We start from the raw sequence: 19,238 nt of genomic DNA on the forward strand, positions 1-19,238 counted from the left end.
GCCGAATCACTCACACCAACCAACTTTGGTTACAACCCAACTCTTTTTTAACTAGCTCGTATAATGATGTAGCATTATGATAATTTTTATTAACTAGCATTATGATGTATCATATGACAATTATTTATTAAATCTTATTATTTTTCATCCAAGTACAATTTTATGTTGGTGCTACATCAATGAAGTACAAAATTTGTATCACAATATTCAAAGAGTATCACGCATTACTCAATTTATAATATGAGTATGGAAAGGCAAGAGTGGCCCTATGTTGTCATTTGAGGGGTGTCTGGCTGGCTCCTGGTGAGAAAAAGAAAAAGAAAAAGAAATCAGAGAAAATGAGTCCTAACTAAAATCTGGCCAGTTTATTAAAAGTTTTATGTTTTGACCCCTCTAATTCATAGAATTTTCACTTTCTTCAATGCGGTTTCCATTTAACCAAAATTTTAGTTAGGTCAAAAATGCGCTAAAACATTTAAAACACATTCTATTGATTTTTTTTTTTTTTGGAAAGGACACATTCTATTAATTAATATATGTAATCTTGCATTAATTCTCACTCACACATAACACATTTCATTGATTAACGGTGGCATGTGATTGCAATGAGATTCTTGTTAGGTCAAGTGGGTTAATATAGATACAGAGTATTCGATCCGAAGGATGCGATGAGTCATGAAAGGAAGATTGTAAAGAAATCGAAGAATCGTTTTCTAATTCACAGAAAAAAAAGAATTAAAGAATCCCAGCAAATTGGGGAGGAAGGAAATTGAATCAGAAAAAATCAGGCCGTCGGATTCCGTCGGTCAATCGGCGATTGAAAGAGATTCTTGATACACTAATAGTGGAAGTCTGCTAAGCCCATTCTTTCACGTGCATCGCGTGTGAGGCGCCAACTAGAATTGTGCCTTGTAAATTCAACTCTTTATCCTCACAGCTGATGGATGATCGAATTGGCATTAGTTCTGTCCACGTAGCCGCATTTTCTTGGGTCGCCCTCTCGCCTTACAATGCCAGAAATAACAAATAAATAAATCAATAAATAATCTCGTTCTCATGTTAGAATTGTTGGAAAAAAAACCATTAACTATAGCGTGCCCACACCGGCACGATTGCGATAACTTCCGAAACTTGGGGGTTTCTAATTTAGTGGGAATCAATCGTGGCACCCCCGCACTAGCATCATTTGCCGTCTTTGTTGGCCACACAAAATATGTAATTGTCTCGATGCTGCCTGATGATGCACGATTTAATCTTGAAACTCTTTAACTTCTTGGTGATGGGCTTATTACGAACCATCGATCCTTTACTCATTTCTTGCTTTTTCACAAAATGTTTCTACGTAAGCCCACCGAAATTTTTGAAATTAGTGATGGCATTTTGGTGACAATAACGTGTTTTCTCTGACGAGGTCCACTCAGCCACTAGGCATTTTAAGTCGGGGAAAAAATTGACGCCATGTAAATTGGATTTTTGGAAACAGATCCTTCGGTCAAGTAGTGTTTTGCCACAAACGAATTGCACCGATCCTTTTTAGGTTTTAGCTTTATTTTGATTACACGATCACGTAATTATAAATGTCTTTATTTATTTAAGTTTTAACTAATTCTAATTTATTTATTTTTTTAATAAAAGGATATTACTTTGTGCATCTTGATGAGAATTGCGCGTTGGGAAATGATGATGCCGGGAGATGACTCACAACCAATGATGATGCAGAGAGCTAGGGTACGTAATTTCCTTGAAGATGTGTACGGGTCACTTTTCTGATGGAAATTTAGATCGCTTAACCTAACGCATGGCTTCCAATCCTATACATCATATGGAATAACTCTATGGCTAACCCATTTTCCTTCTTCTCCTTCCTTTTTTTTTTTTTTTTTAGTGAAAATGACATATCGGTCCTTCTTCTCCTTCCTTTTAACCTCGATGTGAAAATGACATATCTAATCATTCACACAAGTGAAGTCATGGCCGCATGATAACTAAGCCTTTTCATCTCTATTGTTATTCTTTAATTTATTAATGGAGAAGTTATTTGTACTCCACCGTTAGCGTTCGTGAATTAGGTTCTGTCTATATAATAGGGGATCGTGGCTTCCACTGCTCAGCAAAATTTAACGAGCATTGTAGACTCGTTAATTAAAGTGGGATTGGTACTTTTGCCTTTTATCTCCACGCTCTTTTTTTTTTTTTTTTTTAATTACTTCGTACAACAGTGATGTTCAAACTTTCAAAAAATAAAAACTAAATAATAAAACATAAAGCGGTGGGCATTATTACAAAATTGTATAAGAGTTGATGATAAAATCCAAAAGGTATGAAGAGAAAGTGTCAATCTCCCTTAATTAGAAATTTGTTACTCTATTTTCATCCTCATTCTTCTCTTAAAATTCATAAAACAATAATATATAATAGTAATTGCATGCATTAACCCTAATGGACACTGTTAACCAATAAAAAGAATGAATTTAAATTTGTATTGTTAGGTACTGTTTTCAACTGATTTTGGGGTAGGAAAATCCAAAATCAATTTTCAACAATGAATTTATATTTTTGGGGGAGATGGGGTACCTCACTAGTTTATTGTGTGCGGTGCGGTGTATCTGAAATGCGGGGAGGTGAGAAAGGGAGAGAGAGTGGTAACAATGGTGGAAGATCAGAAACAAGAGAGGTATCCTTCAAAATGAGCTTCACGCCTGCAAAACAATGAAATAGAGGTTAGAGGTGAAGCCAGGGGTACCCCGGCGTTCACACTCCGACGCTCAAGTTAGCAAACTCAAGCTTTTATTGCAAAGAGAGCTAGCTAGCCCTCTGTAAATTAGGGTTTAAGGTTGAAGAAAACCTCTTTTTTGGAGTGTGAGTGTTTTTGGGCGAATGAGAGCATGATGGAGAATGAAACCTAGGCGCCTTTATATATGGAGTACCTTAGCTGCCACGTGGCATACCCTTTTTGGCTAACGTCCTTTTACCGCTTTTATGATTCTTGGGGCCGTTATGTGCATGTTCGCGGCGTATCTCATCTTTTGGAAACGTGGCGTGCGCTGGAGAGTGGTCCAGGGTACCTCTGCAGTAGCTGTCGGGTAGGCGGCTAGGGACCACTGTCCTTGGGACAGTGTCCTTCACTTTTGGCAGAGGTAGCAGACGGCTGTCCCTCCTTTTAGCACGTCGCTTTTGATTCTTAATTCTGACAAAATCAAATGATATCTTTTAGGAGGCGGAGACGTTTCTCATGGCGGATATTTTCGGTGGATTCTCTTGCATCCGCTTTGCCGGGTACCTCGAATTACATGGGGTACCCCCTATTACGCAGGGTACCCCTATCTGTATGGGATACCTCTATTTGTATGGGGTACCTCTATTTGTATGGGGTACCTCTATTTGTGTGGGATACCTCTAATTGTGCAGGGTACCTCTATTTATACGGGGTACCTCAAGTCATGTCGGGCACCTCGGATTATGTAGGGTACCTCCGATTGTGCTGATATCATTCCATTGGCTGATACGTGGCGCTCTATTACCTTTCCCATCTTTCCCTCAAACAACATCCCCCTAGTTTCTTTTTGGCGAGAAGTATTGGAGGCAAAAGAAACTTATTGTATGAGTGACACGTGGCGATGCGGCTGGACCGGAGGGTACCTTGCTTAGCTTCTTCCCTTGACTAAACTTTGTGTACTTCAAACTAAAAATCTTCTCTTTGTCTTTTCCTTTTCCCGCTTTTTTTTTTTTTTTTTTTTTTACACGATGAGAACGAACAGTTGTCTTCATATGTCTCTCTCCTTTTTCTTGGGAAGTGGCAGCCGTCTGACACGCAGTTTGAATTTTGAAAATACAAATCTCACTCAAACATCCCTGAACTCCTTTCTTGAGCAACGTGTTCTGTCAGGTTGAATTTAAAACTCCTGACGTGTGTCAAAGTTTTGAAAATCCCCAAACAAACTCCCAAAAATTGATTATTTCCAGTAGCCTTTTTCTTCCATAATTTCGTCTCTTCTTCTAACTGGATCAACATTATCACAGGTAAAAATAAAATTTTTTTTTTTTTTTTTAGCCTTGTTCATCTTCCCTAGGCTTTACTCTCCTTTTACTCTTTTTCTTTTATTTCTTTCCCATTTTCTTTCTCACGTTTCTCCTTCCTTTTTCTCTCTTTTCCTTCTTCCTTTTCTTTCTTTCTTCTTTCTCTTTCTCTCTCGGCCGGCGTTGATCTGGTACGTTTTCCGGCGTGGATCTCGGCTGCTGCAGTGGCGGTTTTGGGCTCCAGATCTGGTCGGTTCAAGGCGATTTCCGGCGGCTCACGGCGAGATCTCAGTCCGGCGATACACACGGTAACCCCTCCTTCATCGTTTCTTTATTTTTCCCTTGGTGCTTTCTCTCTTCCTTCCCTTTTCTTCTCTTTTCCGTTTCGGCTTGGTGTTTTTCTCTGTGATTTCCGGCGTCGGTTTGGTGTGGTTGCGGCCGGCGTTGGTTCGGTGGCTGCAGCCGCGGCAGCCGGCGTCGGTTTGGTGGTTTCCGGCGTTAGTTTAGCGGCTGTAGCTTCTCGATTTTTCTCTTTTTTTTTTGTTTCGACCGGTGCTTTTCTCTATGATTTCCGGCGTCGGTTTGGTGTGGTTGCAGCCGGCGTCGGTTCGGTGCTTGCAGCCACGACAGCCGACGTCGGTTTGGTGGCTGCAGTCCCCTCTTCCGTGTTGTCTTCTCTGTTCTTCGTTTTCTTTTTTTTTTTTTTTTTTTTTTGGCTGGCGTCCTCCTTTGGCGGTTTCCGGCATCCTTCTCGTGATCTCCGGCGTCGGTTCTCGGTGGTTGCAGCCATGACAGCCGACGCCGGTTGCTGCAGCTTCTTCGTTCTTCATTTTATTTATTCATTTATTTATAAATAACTATATATATTTAAGCTTATTTTTGTTTTTATACTTGTATATTTTTACCCACTATTTTTGGTTGCCTGCAGCTTCATTTCGCCGCGATTATCAATCCCGATCTGTTGAATTGGTGAATCACAGGTATCCCTCCTCGCTTCTCCTCCTTTGGCGCATTCACAGTGGCGCTATTTTGCATACTCTGAGAAAATTTTGTTTTTGGTTTTTGTTGTTTTTTTTTTTTTGTTTTGTTGGTTGGTGTTTGCATTTGGTGGTTGATGTGTGGTGGATGGTGCTTGGTATGGATATATTGCTGTTTGGAAAACATGTGGCTTGTTGGATGTGTTGTTGGGGGCTTGTGGATATGTTGTTGGGTGTATCGTTGGGTGTATTGTTGGGGAACTTGTGGATGTGCTGTTGGGGGCTTGTGGATGTGCTGTTGGGGAACTTGTGGGTGTGTTGTTGGGTAAAAGTAGATGGGCAAAAAGCACACGGGACCCCCGATGAAGCGACGTAAAGTTGGGGCTAGTAGGGTTGACAACCCTCCTGCGGGTTCCCCTTCCCACATCTCCATCAGCGAGGGGGATCGGTCCCCTCCTAATTCCTCTAGGAGTTGCAATTCTCGTTCTGAGCCCCCTCCTCCTAGGAGTACCCCTCGTGTCAGCCCACGCTTTCCTAGTAGACGGCCTACCCCTCATCCTCGAAAGAAGGGTAAGCCAACCAAGCCTAAGGTTCCAGCTCGTTCCTCGGACCAGCCGCCTAAATCTCCCCCTGCCACACCTTCAAAATCTAGCAACCCTTTTTCCCTAGGCATTAGGAGGGCTACTTTGGGGGAGTTGGAGCAAATTAGAGCCAAATACAATATTCCTCCGTCTGTCCAGCTTAGGGTACCCCATGTGAATGAGCGACCCGAGTGTCCAAAGTCTGATGGGATTGCTCTCTATATCGACCTCTTCGATCTAGGACTCCGCCTGCCCCTCCAACCATTCTTTATGAAAATGTTTAATTACTTGGGGGTAGCTCCTGGGCAGCTGTCCCTTCCAGGGTGGAGGACACTGACGGGCTTACATGTGTTATGGTTGGAGGTCGTGAAGCGCGACATTTCTGTTCGGGAGTTGAGGGGCCTTTACCAATTCAAGAAGCCTAAGGGTCCCGGCATTGCTTACTTCTCTCCCTGGGGTGATCATGGCCACATCGTTGAGGGGAACCCCGCCTTGAAGAAGGGTTACCGAAAGGGATGGTTTGTCGCTGAGGGTAGGTGGGGGACAGAGACTCTAGGTGAGAAGGGCGACCCCGTGGAGGTTTCTCATTCCTTCAATGTAGACTGTAAGTATCTCCCTTACTTATGGTTTTTAATCGGAATCTTTCGCCTGAATGTCTCACTAACCTTGAGTTCTTTATGCTTTCACAGGTGTGACATGGGCTAAAGGATCATGCCCAGTTCAGGAGGTGGGGAGAGAGGTGAAGAAATTTATGGACAGGCTTCGAGGTGCACAGAGGGGTAGTGATGTGCTGGAGGAGAGCCGATTATGGAGAGCGGGGCTGATTGACCGAAGTCCTACATCTGCTCCTGGGGGTGACTCATGTATGATTTGGGTGTCGGGGGGTATCCTATTATTACTTATGGGACTGGGGTACCCCATTATTATTGCATTCTTCGTTTCGCTTCTCCGCTTTCCATTTCTTATTTTTACTTTTGCAGTACTTAGTACTTGTCCAGCTAACATAACTTTTGTGCATTGGGTGCAGTCATGGAATCGACGGGTGATGCTTTCGACGCCTTCTTCCAAGCGGTAGTGGGCGGTGCTTCCGGATCTCAGGATTCGGCGGTACCCCCGAAAGGCTCCCGACCTCCTCGAGCTCCCGGTCCAAAGGGGAAATCTCAGGGTACCTCCCACAGCGGGTCAAAGGGTACCCCTCGCTCGAAGAAGAGAAAATTCGGGCTGGTTTCTACTTTCCCCGATGAGTTACGTGAGGGTGACTTAGACCCGGCTTCTAACAAGGAGGTTTCGCACTTGGCTCGCCACTTTTACTACTCTGCTGAAAATGTTACCTCCGAGGTTGCTGAAGAGGTTGACAAGATGAGCTTGAGCCAGCGTTATGGTCAAGCACTTAGGGCTACCCAAGAGGTAGGCTTTCTTGGGGTACCCTGGGTGTACTCTTCATCATTTTTTTTTTTACTTATTTGATCTTTTCGCCATACACATATATTTAACATGTCTTGCATGACCCGCAGGCATCTTTTCTCCTTAGCCACTGCCTTCCGGATCTCGACTCCCTTGTTGCCGCACAGTCAGAGGTCGACAAGTTAAGGAGTGAGCTTCAAAGCCGTCAATCTCGTGAGGATCAGCTCGCTCGAGAAGTTAAAACTCTGCAAGAACGCATTGCTGGCCTATCGGGAGAGAAAGCTAGGGTGGAGAAGGATTGTGAGGAGTTGAGGGCCACCAACGGGGATCTGCTATCTCAGCAAAAGACGATGGCGGAGGATGCATTCTCACTCATCATGACGGAGGTGTGGAGTGTGGATCCGGCGTTGGAGGTACCCCGCGTGCAGAAATTCGTCAACAAGGCTGCCATTCTGAAGACAATTGCGGAGCGGAAGAAGTCTTCCCAGGCACGGTCGGGTACCCCTTCTGGGTCGCCTGGGGTACCCCATCAGCCTCAGTCGTTGCCCGCCTCGGATGCCCCTATTTCGGCGGCTCATATTCCGGGTACCTCGGAGTCTTCTGCCGATCGCCCTCTAGAGACGGATGTTGGGGATCGCGTTCCCCCCTCGGTGTAGCCTTCTCACTGTGCTCTTGTTTATCGGATCTATCCACATTTTGCTATTTGGACCTTGTTTATTTCTTTTTGGTTTCTCGGGATATTTTGTTTTATTGAGACTTCTCTTTTGTTATGATATCATACCATCTAGTCCTCTTGTACTTTGCATTATTCTGCAAATGAATGCTTGGCTAAACTGTTATCTTACAAATTCCTAGGGTACCTCTCATTTCATCATTTTTTTTTAAAAATGGGGTACCCCTGGTACCTTAACAAGTATTCAACATCAGGCGCCTGCTGGTTTACACTGAGCGGCGAATTTGGTGCATGCCCTCCTCGGCAACCATGGCGGATTTTCCACAAATAGGTAATCAAAACATCGTCGCGACATCTCGATCAAAAATTGAAAGTGCGCAATTGGTCCAACCAATCAATTTCTTATTCTTTCGAAGTGCTCTCCGAATTTTTGAATAGCTTATCCCATACTTTGCAAAAGTACGAGGACGGAGGTGTGGGTGTTCTCATACCTAAGCCGAACTTCGTGCCGCTAGGGTATGCCGGTTTTTCTTCACCCTCGGGTCCTCTTTGACCCTCCCTCTCTTTGTCTAGGTAGCTTTGTCATGCTTCCGCAGAAAGGCTACCCCTGGGCTGTTCACTCCATTGCCTATCTTGGCTTTACACAGATCGTCACGATCTAGGCATATCAAGTACCTTGGCTGGTCCTGTGATAGGTTAGTCATAACTGACAAGCGTATGGCGAGAATTGCATATAACCAGATGCGAGGGTATATTAATGGCGATAAATGAATGTAATCTGCATTCTAAGATCGAAGTGGCGAAAAATAAAGAAAGAACTCACATCATATTTGTTGAGAAAGAAAATGCATTTATAGATAACGAAAGCGTTGATCAATACATGACTTAGCTTTGTTACCTTGAGGAGAATGGGAGACCGCAAGACCTCCTATTCTTTTCATTTGAAAATTAAAGAAACTCTAAAGTTGTAACTGAACAACATAGGGCATTTGGGGTACCCTATTTGGCCTATCACACAAAAACATTAAAGAAAGCAAATAACAGCAAAAGACTAAAGGTTGAGACACTGTCCTTTAGTAATATTTCCGTAGCATTGCAGCGTTCCAGGGGTGCCTCACAATTGTGCCATCCATGTGGAGTAGCCTGTATGCACCTGTCCCAACGGGTTTGTCGATGCGGTAAGGTCCTTCCCAATTTGCCCCGAAAGCACCTTCGTAGGGTACCCTAGTGTTCTGAGTTACCCTTCTCAAGACCAAGTCTCCTTTCTTGAAGGATCGAGGGCGTACCCTTTTTTCATATAGACCCGAAATGCGATGCTGATATATGGCTGTCCTCAGTTCTGCTCTAGCCCTTTTTTCAGCCACCAAATCAAGGTTTGAAGCAACCAAGGAGGTGTTCTCGGCCTCATCGAAGTATTCAACCCTGTGAGAGGGTACCCCGATTTCTGCAGGAATCACTGCGTCAACACCGAATGCGAGGGAAAACGGGGTCTCCCTGGTGGAGGTGTTTTGAGTAGTCCGGTATGCCCACAGTACGCCAGGTAGCTCGTCTACCCATGCTCCCTTTCTTTCCTCTAGCTTCTTCTTCAGGATACCTTTGATAATCTTGTTAACGGCTTCGACTTGCCCATTAGATTGGGGGTGGGCAGGTGTAGCAAATCGGTTGGCTATCCCCAACTCCGAACAAAAGCTTCGAAATTTTTCATTATCGAATTGCTTGCCGTTATCACTGATAATTGCATAAGGGATTCCAAATCTGCAAATGAGGTTCTTCCAAATGAATTCGGTGGTTTTCCTTTCTGTGATGCTTGTTAGTGGCTCCGCTTCCGCCCATTTTGTAAAATAATCTACCGCCACGATTGCATGTTTTGCTTGCCCCTTCCCGGTAGGTAACGGGCCAATGAGGTCCACTCCCCACATAGCGAAGGGCCAAGGGGAAGATATAACTGTTAGCTTCTCTGGGGGTAGGTGGGGTACCCTGGCGAACCTTTGGCATTTGTCACAGTTTCGTACCATATTCTTGGCATCTTCCCGCATGGTTGGCCAGTAGTACCCCTGACGGAGAGCTTTTTGCGCCAGTGATTGTGCTCCATAATGATTGCCACAAATCCCCTCATGTATCTCCCTCATGACATACTCGGCCTCGTCGCTTCCCAAGCATTTAAGGTAAGGAAGAGTGAACCCTCTTCTGTATAGGGTATCCTGGATCAGGCAATACCGGGCAGCTTTATACTTTAGTCTTCTCGCTTCACTTTTATCTGAGGGGAGGTCTCCATCCTTGAGGTGCCTTATGATAGGCTCCATCCAAAGTACCTCGTTGGACAGTGATCCTACTTCCAACGGCTCTAGGAGATCAATGCTGGGGGCGGGTATGTGTTCTGTTGTGATGGGGCCAGCTGACTGAGCTACACCAAGGGACGCCATTTTTGCTAGGGTATCGGCTTCGCTGTTCTCCAGTCGGGGTACCCTTTCCACTTTAACCTCGCAAAATTGGGACATCAACTCTCTGGTTTTTTCGAGGTACCCCTTCATGTTTTCCTCTTTCGCTTGATATTGTGCGGTAATCTGGCTTACCACCAACTGTGAGTCGCTCTTGACGTGTACCCTTTTTGCTCCCAAAGCCTTCGACATCCTCAACCCCGCTATGATTGCCTCGTACTCGGCTTCGTTGTTTGAAGCCTTGAATCCGAATTGCAGGGCGTAGCATATTTTCACCTTGTTCGGGTCGATTATAATAACTCCCGCGCCACTTCCGTGTGAGTTAGAGGAACCATCCACATATATTTCCCAGACCTGCTCCTCTTCATCGGTAGGTGGGGTATCTAACAGGTATCTCAGATCGCCTTCACCACTTGAGTCATTGGCGAATTCCGCAATGAAATCAGCAATGGCCTGAGCTTTAATCGCCGAACGAAGCTTGAAGATGATGTCGAACTCACTTAATTCGAGGGACCATCGGAGAAGCCTTCCGGACATGTCTAACTTCTGAAGGATTTGCCGGAGGGGAAGGTTGGTGACGACTGCAATGGTGTGAGCCTGAAAATATGGTCTGAGCTTCCGTGCGGAGACAACCAATGCCAAAATGATCTTCTCAGAGGTGGGGTACCTTTTTTCGGCATCAACCATAGCCTTACTAGTGTAGTAAATAGGTCGTTGTACCCCATTATCATCCTCTCGGAGTAACACAGAGCTGGTGGCATGCTCGGATACGGCGAGATATAGCAGCAGCACCTCTCCCGGCTCAGGTTTGGCAAGTAGTGGAGCATTCACGAGGTACCCCTTCAGTTCTTGGAAAGCCTCTTCGCAATCGGGTGTCCATTGGAGCTTTTTACCGGTCTTCAAAGCTTTGAAAAAGGGCTTACACCGGTCGGTAGCCTTGGAGATAAAGCGGCTCAGAGCAGCTACCCGGCCTGCCAAGCTTTGAACCTCCTTGATGGTGCTTGGCGATTTCATGTCAAGAACTGCGCGAATTTTATCGGGGTTGGCTTCAATCCCCCGTTGTTGTACCATGAAACCGAGAAACTTTCCCGAGGTTACCCCGAATGCACATTTTTCAGGGTTTAGCCGCATCTAATATTTTCTCAAAACGGTAAAGGTATCTCTGAGGTGCCCCAGGTGTTCCCCCGCATGCACCGATTTGGTGATCATGTCGTCTATGTACACCTCCATGGTGCGCCCGATTTGTTCTTTAAAAATTTTGTTCACTAGCCGCTGGTAGGTAGCCCCGGCATTCTTCAAACCAAACGGCATAACCTTATAACAGTATAACCCCCGGTTGGTGATTAAGGCTGTTTTCTCTTGATCGGGTTCGTACATCGGGATTTGGTTGTACCCGGAGAAGGCGTCCATAAAACTAAGCATTTCATGCCCCGCTGTTGCATCAACCAGCTGGTCCACCCGAGGAAGCGGGAAGCTATCCTTGGGGCAGGACTTATTCAAGTCGGTGAAGTCCACGCACATGCGCCACTTTCTGTTTGATTTCTTGACAAGAACAACGTTGGACACCCAATCGGGGTACACTGCTTCCCGAATAAACCGTGCTACTAATAGGCGGTCTACCTCTTGTTCAATTGCATCGTACCTCTCTTGATTGAAGGCGCGACGCTTCTGTTTGACCGGTTTATTATGCGGGCTGACATTGAGTTTGTGACATGAGAGAGAATGTGGGATACCCGGCATATCCGAGTGGGACCAAGCAAATACATCGAGGTGCTCACATAAGAAGGTGATGAGTTTCTCCCTTTGTTCCTTCGAGAGGTTGGAGCCTACTTTCACTGTCTTTGTTGGGTCGGTGGCGCAAATCGAGACTGAAATAAGATCTTCAACTGGGGTACCCCGCATTTCATCTTTCAATATTCGGGGATCCAAAGGTGCCTCAACTTCACATCTGGGCTCCTCCTGGTCCCCGTGAGGTACCCTCGAGCTATCCCCCGTAACTGCTTCCATCTCCCTTGGTGAAAACTCCAACTTTTCTCGTGGGTGGGCTACTTGAGGAGATTTTTTCAGTACTGTTCTCCGCTGTCTAGCAAGTGCTCGCTTTGAGGGGGAAGGTGTGGGCTGGCTGCCACTAGGGTACCCCTTCATTGGCGGATCTGAAGCTATTTGGTAAGTGACTTTGGAGGCCACGGAATAACATCCACGAGCCGATTGCTGGTCCCCTTTAATGGTGATAACTTCTTGGGCGGCCGGGACTTTCATGGCGAGATAGTGCATGGATACCACCGCTTTAGTTGCTACTAAGAACGGCCTACCCAATATAATATTGTAGGCACCCGGGTGATCTACAATAAGAAAATCAATCATATGAACAACACGGTGAGGTACCTTACCAAGTGTAACGGGCAGCGTAATGATGCCTTTTGGTATAACCATATCTCCGGCGAACCCAATAAGAGGCGTAGCATATGGGGTGATCTTTGGCGACTCAATCAATAGCTGATCCAAGGCGCTTTTGAAAATGATGTCAACGGAGCTACCGGTATCTACGAGAGTTCTTGCTACCTTACCAGTGGCAACCTTCAACGTAATTACGAAGGCATCATCGTGGGGGTACGAGATGCCCTCCGCATCTTTTTCTGTAAAAAGGATAGTGGGGGGATGGTGGGGTACCTTCGGTGTACCCCATTCATTAAGGTTGACTTCTCTGCCCATATTGGTGGTTATCGACAACGATCTACCATAGCCTTTGATAGCCCTCCTAGATTGGCCCGCTAAAGTCGGTCCGCCCATGATCATTCGGACATACACGCCTTTCTTGTGTCCAAGGGGTACCTCTCGTTCGAGACTGCCATCAGCTACCCGCTTGCCTTTATCATGTTCCGCAGATTTCCGAGCTTCTCTCATGCCAGCAACAAATTCTTTGAGGTACCCGCTGAGAATCAAAGATTCAATTTCTTCTCGCAAGGTGAAGCACTCGGCTGTGCTGTGACCAAAGTCCTCATGGAACTCGCAATACTTCAGGCTACGCTTCATGTTGGGGTACTTCTTCATTGGCTTAGGAGGGCGGAGGAGGCCACTATCCCGAATATGGTAGAAGATCTGCTCTGGGGATCGATTCAGTGGGTGGTAAGATTCATACCGAGGCCTCGGCGGTGGCTCTCGCTGATCCGGTGGTGGCGATCTTGGAGGTTGGGGTACCCTTGAGGCACCCTGAGGGTTATACCCTCGTCCCCGCAAGGCAGCCCGTGGAGGGCTCCGTGCTCGGGGCACCCGCGGTATTGGGGCCTCCACCCTCTTGGGCTTCTCTTTGTTCTTTGTAACATCGGCCTTATGTTCTTGGCGCTTCAATTGGCATTTTTCGTCCATCTCCACTTGTTGCAACGCCCGAGAACGGGCTTCCCCATATGAAAGTGGACGCTTCTTTTGAAAAGAACGCCATAACTTACCCAACCGTAAATTTTTCTCAAAATGGGTCAATGTGTATTGGTTTCCCAATGCTCCGGTCCGCAGCACCTCTTGGTGGAAACGACTTACATACTCCGCCAAAGGCTCGGCTTCCCCTTGCTTGATAAAGGCAAGTTTGGAGGCTACCCTATCTTGAGTGGAAGCATAGGAAAACTCTTTAGTAAATTCAGATAACAATTGGTGTAAGGAAGATATGCTACCCGCCTTCAAAGAGCGAAACTATGACTTCGCGGGGCCCGTGAGTGTGTGTGTAAACATCCTACACATGGCGCTCTCATCTACACCCTTAATAAGCATTTGGTCACGGTATAGCTCAGCATGCTCCGAGGGATCAGTGGTACCCGAGTATTGGGGTATCTGAGGCATGGCAAACGCCTCGGGGAGAGCTGCTGTCCTAATCTCCATAGTGAATGGCGATTGGTAGGTCATTGGCGTTGGTGCAGCTGTGATGTTTTGCTTCTCGGAGAGGAGCTTCACTTGGGCTTCCAGGTTCTCCATCTTTTCCACAAGTTCGAGGGGTACCCTCGGTGTACCTGATGATGTCGCCGCGATTTGAGAAGCCCTTTTGGCGTTTAACTTCTCACGGAGATCCTCGTGGGTATGCTTTGCACGCCTCGTACCCTGGCTACTGCGGGAATTGCAAGAGGCGGTGGAACGCTCGTCGCGGGAGCCCATGGTTTGAAACTTAGAACGGGTACCCGATGGCCTAGGCTTTGGCTTGCTGGCCTCGGGTACCCCTCTTCTGACCATAGCTTGGTCGTCCGTTTGAGGTGGTGGAGCTTCTAGCGTCACTGGTGGAAGTGAACTTTCGGGTGCCCGAGATCCAACCGCCCTAAGTATTGCGTGAGCAAGATCCTCAAAACGCTTGTGCGAAATAGGTTCTTCTTCTTGGCGAACACCCGTCGACTGCTTGACACCCTTGCCCTTACTGATGCGGGCTACCCTTCTCGCGGGATCACTGCCTTCACTGCTGCTGTCCTCTCTCATCCTTGTAGGATCCCCCATTAAACCTTCGGGAGGTACGTCGGGTGCCATGTATTGGAGTACACACAACAACTAGTTTGGTAACCGTGGAGGAGGCTTTTTGTGCGTCTCCCCACAGACGGCGCCAATTGTTTTCAACTGATTTTGGGGTAGGAAAATCCAAAATCAATCTTCAACAATGAATTTATATTTTTGGGGGAGATGGGGTACCTCACTAGTTTATTGTGTGCGGTGCGGTGTATCTGAAATGCGGGGAGGTGAGAAAGGGAGAGAGAGTGGTAACAATGGTGGAAGATCAGAAACAAGAGAGGTATCCTTCAAAATAAGCTTCACGCCTGCAAAACAATGAAATAGAGGTTAGAGGTGAAGCCAGGGGTACCCCGGCGTTCACACTCCGACGCTCAAGTTAGCAAACTCAAGCTTTTATTGCAAAGAGAGCTAGCTAGCCCTCTGTAAATTAGGGTTTAAGGTTGAAGAAAACCTCTTTTTTGGAGTGTGAGTGTTTTTGGGCGAATGAGAGCATGATGGAGAATGAAACCTAGGCGCCTTTATATATGGAGTACCTTAGCTGCCACGTGGCATACCCTTTTTGGCTAACGTCCTTTTACCGCTTTTATGATTCTTGGGGCCGTTATGTGCATGTTCGCGGCGTATCTCATCTTTTGGAAACGTGGCGTGCGCTGGAGAGTGGTCCAGGGTACCTCTGCAGTAGCTGTCGGGTAGGCGGCTAGGGACCACTGTCCTTGGGACAGTGTCCTTCACTTTTGGCAGAGGTAGCAGACGGCTGTCCCTCCTTTTAGCACGTCGCTTTTGATTCTTAATTCTGACAAAATCAAATGATATCTTTTAGGAGGCGGAGACGTTTCTCATGGCGGATATTTTCGGTGGATTCTCTTGCATCCGCTTTGCCGGGTACCTCGAATTACATGGGGTACCCCCTATTACGCAGGGTACCCCTATCTGTATGGGATACCTCTATTTGTATGGGGTACCTCTATTTGTATGGGGTACCTCTATTTGTGTGGGATACCTCTAATTGTGCAGGGTACCTCTATTTATACGGGGTACCTCAAGTCATGTCGGGCACCTCGGATTATGTAGGGTACCTCCGATTGTGCTGATATCATTCCATTGGCTGACACGTGGCGCTCTATTACCTTTCCCATCTTTCCCTCAAACAGGTACAATACATACTTTTGACTTTAATCAAGTACGTTACGCTGCTTGCAATGGGATACAAATCTGACGCACAACTATAAAGTCGATAGGTTTTAAATTAATATGTGGATGATGAGGCTTTCAAGGAAGTTAAGTCACTATCATCACTTGACCTATAAATTAGAGATATGTTACTTTAATAAGGTCAAAATCAAGTTAAATAAGAATATATACACTCTCATGTAGTGTATTGAAATCAATATATATATATTAATTTAGTCATGACCATATCAAAGTTAGAATACCTTATTAGAAGTGTAGTATAATAATAATAATAATAATAATAATAATAATAATAATAATAATAATAATATATTTTTTTAATCAGGGTTCCCTAACTATATTAAAATTAGGTATGAGTTAAAAGATGAAAAATATAAATTTCAATTGTTTTGTCCTATAATGTATTGAAATCTGCATTCGTTTGTCTTTTATCTTATTCCTGATTTAATATGGTCAGGTTACCTGATTGAAAGCTTATATGAGTAATAATCTAGTGGACGATGATGCTCACCACATCTAAACGACAGCGTCGTTTATCGTTGTTTGATCAATCCACAACTTAAAAACTATTCTTAAAAGGTTACAAAATTTTACCACATATTTAAATACTCACCATATGATGGACAATAGTGCTTACTAGAACATCTTTATATATATATATATATATATATGAAATTTCATTATAAAGGCTGGCGTCCCTTGTTGTAGCATAATATGAGGTTTTGTACTTCATTTAATGCATCATCAATTTGGATAATCTTAAAATTCTTCATGCTAATGCATGTGTCGTCCTTGGAATTTTTTCGATGCTAAGTGAATAACAGTTTGGACCCACGAATATATTATCCTTCGAGTTGGCCTCAAACTAATATGCCATGGAAGCATGCAAATGAAATTACGATGTCGAGCAAATTGATAGTTCTTAGGCCCTGTGGCCTAATTGTACGTTGTTGTTAGTAATTGAAAGAGATTCGTGTGAGCTCACATATATTCTCTGGTATGGTTTGACATATTGCTGGTATCAATTTGGAAAAGAAAAGCTGGGTTCATTTTCAACTACATCTAGTAGCTTAAATATGATACCCCATAGTTAGATTCATATCGCAATTGATAGTTAAATATAATTTCCTCCCATTTTTTTTTTCAAAAGTAGATTAAAAATTCTGTCATGAACTTGTTAGGGTTTATTTATGTGCACGGAATGGAATCTTGATATATAAATATATAATCCTTTCACAATTGCGTAGATTCTACAATGTCATGGATACGCATAGCATAACTTTGCGTCCATATCGGAGGCAGCCCCATTTGGCTGGTTGAATCTTTAGTTAGCTGAAGTTAAAATCCTTGTGATATACAAATATGCGAATATAATGTCCAATTTACATAAATCAGATTCATATCTACATTATAATAATAATCAAGTATGGATGACATCCGCAAAGAGAATTGATTCATATATGTCTTTCTGCTATGGATATGCGCCCCAAGATATGAAGAATTTCAACCAAGTGCTGTTATGTACTTTAATATCTAGCTTATTTCCTATCAATATTCTCTTGGACCTAATTTCAGATTTATGAGTTTTTAACCATATTTAATTAAACTTAAATTTATCCTAAACTTTTGTATCGAGCTTATTTGCTAGCAGTTGGCTTATACAAACTTTTCGTCTGTCAAAATTCGAGGCTATTCTCGTGTTTATGGGGACCGTTTTTGTGATTACGTGTTGGATATTGTTTTTCAATTAGGTTTTTTTTTTTTTTTGAATTTTAATTCTTGAGTTTTAGTTTACGTAAGATACAGAGGAATACACGTATTCGGATTGTTTATATGATTTATCTTGAAACTGCAACAATATATGCATGCACTTGGGAATCAAAAGGCATTGATATTGAAGCTTGGATTTATTAGCTACAGTAAATCTAATTTGTTGGAATTAATTTAATGTTTTATTTGGAAGCGGGGGACTCTTCATATGATTTGTCTTGATTTTACACCACTTTGACCAAAATCATTTTTCATTTTTTTTTATTTTACCATTGTAAAATGACAAAAATAAAATTGCCCTTATTTTTAGCTTCAATCTTTTAATCCATGTTATAAAAAAACGCGTTTATATATTTTTTTAAATTTTCATATAAATAAGTCTCAATCTTATACATTTTAATGTATACAAATTTTTATCTTGCACTTCATCGTATATATAAGATTGTATTTTAAGGTCTATCTTATAATACAAGACACTAATATAAAAACATAATCAAGATTTGTAAAACAAATATTACATATGAGTATGTAACAAGAATAGTAGAAAATTTAGAGAACCAACAAAACGTAAATGCAAACATGAGGGTGAAAACTCATGGCAGGACGACTTCTTTAATCAAATACCTCCTTCACAAAAATATAACAGAATGATATCAAATCTGACTCTAGTGCTGATGGAGTTTGTAATGCACTTTGGAATTCTGCCCAGATTAAAGGAAAAGTTGAACAAAAAGCTACTTGAGTAAATATAATATGCACGCAATTTGGCGCTTTCTTTGACCAAAACAAGTTGTCTTGTGCTTCTACGACTACGATTGCAGCAACGAGTTGATGAACATATGAAAGCAAGGAAAAGTAGAAAATGGAAGTGCCGATAATAAGACGAAGAGGGGGCAAGAAAAAGCCGCTTTGATTGAGCATTAAGGGGACGAAATCGAAGCTTTGACCGATAAAATTACACTGAGATTGATGTCATGAGTAACATTTAACATATTTGGTTATTGGCTTAATGTTGAAAGTGGCAAAGTGATTGGACATAAAGACGCCACATTCTGGGATCTAAATTGAATCTTTGACCAAAAGAGATTGAATCTTTTGTTGTTTTGTTGATTAGTATAGTATGACATCATTTTTCAATAATGGAGGCCTTGTTTAGGTGAACGAAATGGAGAAATATAATGGACAAATGGTACCAGTTGTTTTGACCAAGAAGAAGATGAGGCAAGTGCAGATATTTGTTGTGATCAGAAGTATGTGCGACCACTTTGCTTTGGAATTTTCTAATCAGGATACTCTGTGCTTTAGCAATTAGCACGATTGATAATTGTATGGGAAAGCAATAAGCATTTGATTAGCAAAGACTGATGAAGCAATTAGATGTCATAGGCTAGAGCAGAGAGTGCTGGACTAGCCTAGCCTAGCCTGTGTGCTATACACATGCAAATCTTTCATGTGATAGATACGAGGATTATCAAAGCCTTCGACAGTGGGGTTTGATTGTTGAAATAATTTCAATTTGAAAAAAGGATCTTACGGGGAGTTTTAGAGTGGGGAATTCAGAGGGTGTCTCGAAAGGCCTTCTCAGCCTTCAGTTCTTTACCCAAAGCTTGAAACCAACTGTTCCACTGTTTGTTAAGGGATTAGGGCAGGCTCATTGGATAAATTTGGGCTTTAAAATTGGTAGATTGGACTGGACAAAACTGTAGAG

The 19,238-nt window shown here is 43.7% G+C and overlaps 2 protein-coding genes across 2 annotated transcripts; one reads left to right on the forward strand and one right to left on the reverse strand.

Annotated features, from left to right (window-relative positions):
• Positions 1-4,154: 4,154 nt before the first annotated feature.
• Positions 4,155-7,761, forward strand: LOC112097667. Its single transcript, XM_024182947.1, has 6 exons — positions 4,155-4,325; positions 4,946-4,997; positions 5,330-6,179; positions 6,265-6,438; positions 6,603-6,982; positions 7,090-7,761. Exons 3-6 carry the CDS (start codon positions 5,330-5,332, stop codon positions 7,633-7,635), a joined length of 1,950 nt encoding a protein of 649 aa, XP_024038715.1. The 5' UTR covers positions 4,155-4,325; positions 4,946-4,997; the 3' UTR covers positions 7,636-7,761.
• A 964-nt stretch (positions 7,762-8,725) lies between these two features.
• On the reverse strand, positions 8,726-11,221 carry LOC112098216. The gene has a single exon (XM_024183865.1). It carries the CDS (start codon positions 11,219-11,221, stop codon positions 8,726-8,728), a length of 2,496 nt encoding a protein of 831 aa, XP_024039633.1.
• Between the last annotated feature and the right edge of the window lie 8,017 nt (positions 11,222-19,238).

The sequence above is a fragment of the Citrus clementina genome, unplaced genomic scaffold (assembly GCF_000493195.1).
Source record: "Citrus clementina cultivar Clemenules unplaced genomic scaffold, Citrus_clementina_v1.0 scaffold_5, whole genome shotgun sequence".
NCBI classification, from domain to species: Eukaryota; Viridiplantae; Streptophyta; class Magnoliopsida; order Sapindales; family Rutaceae; genus Citrus; species Citrus x clementina.

Coding starts and splice junctions, on each gene's coding strand:
- LOC112098216 (XM_024183865.1), bottom strand. CDS start 11,221: ATGCGGCTAAACCCTGAAAAATGTGCATTCGGGGTAACCTCGGGAAAG.
- LOC112097667 (XM_024182947.1), top strand. CDS start 5,330: ATGGGCAAAAAGCACACGGGACCCCCGATGAAGCGACGTAAAGTTGGG. Junction 6,439..6,602: donor TGCTCCTGGGGGTGACTCAT/GTATGATTTGGG, acceptor CATTGGGTGCAG/TCATGGAATCGACGGGTGAT. Junction 6,983..7,089: donor CACTTAGGGCTACCCAAGAG/GTAGGCTTTCTT, acceptor CATGACCCGCAG/GCATCTTTTCTCCTTAGCCA.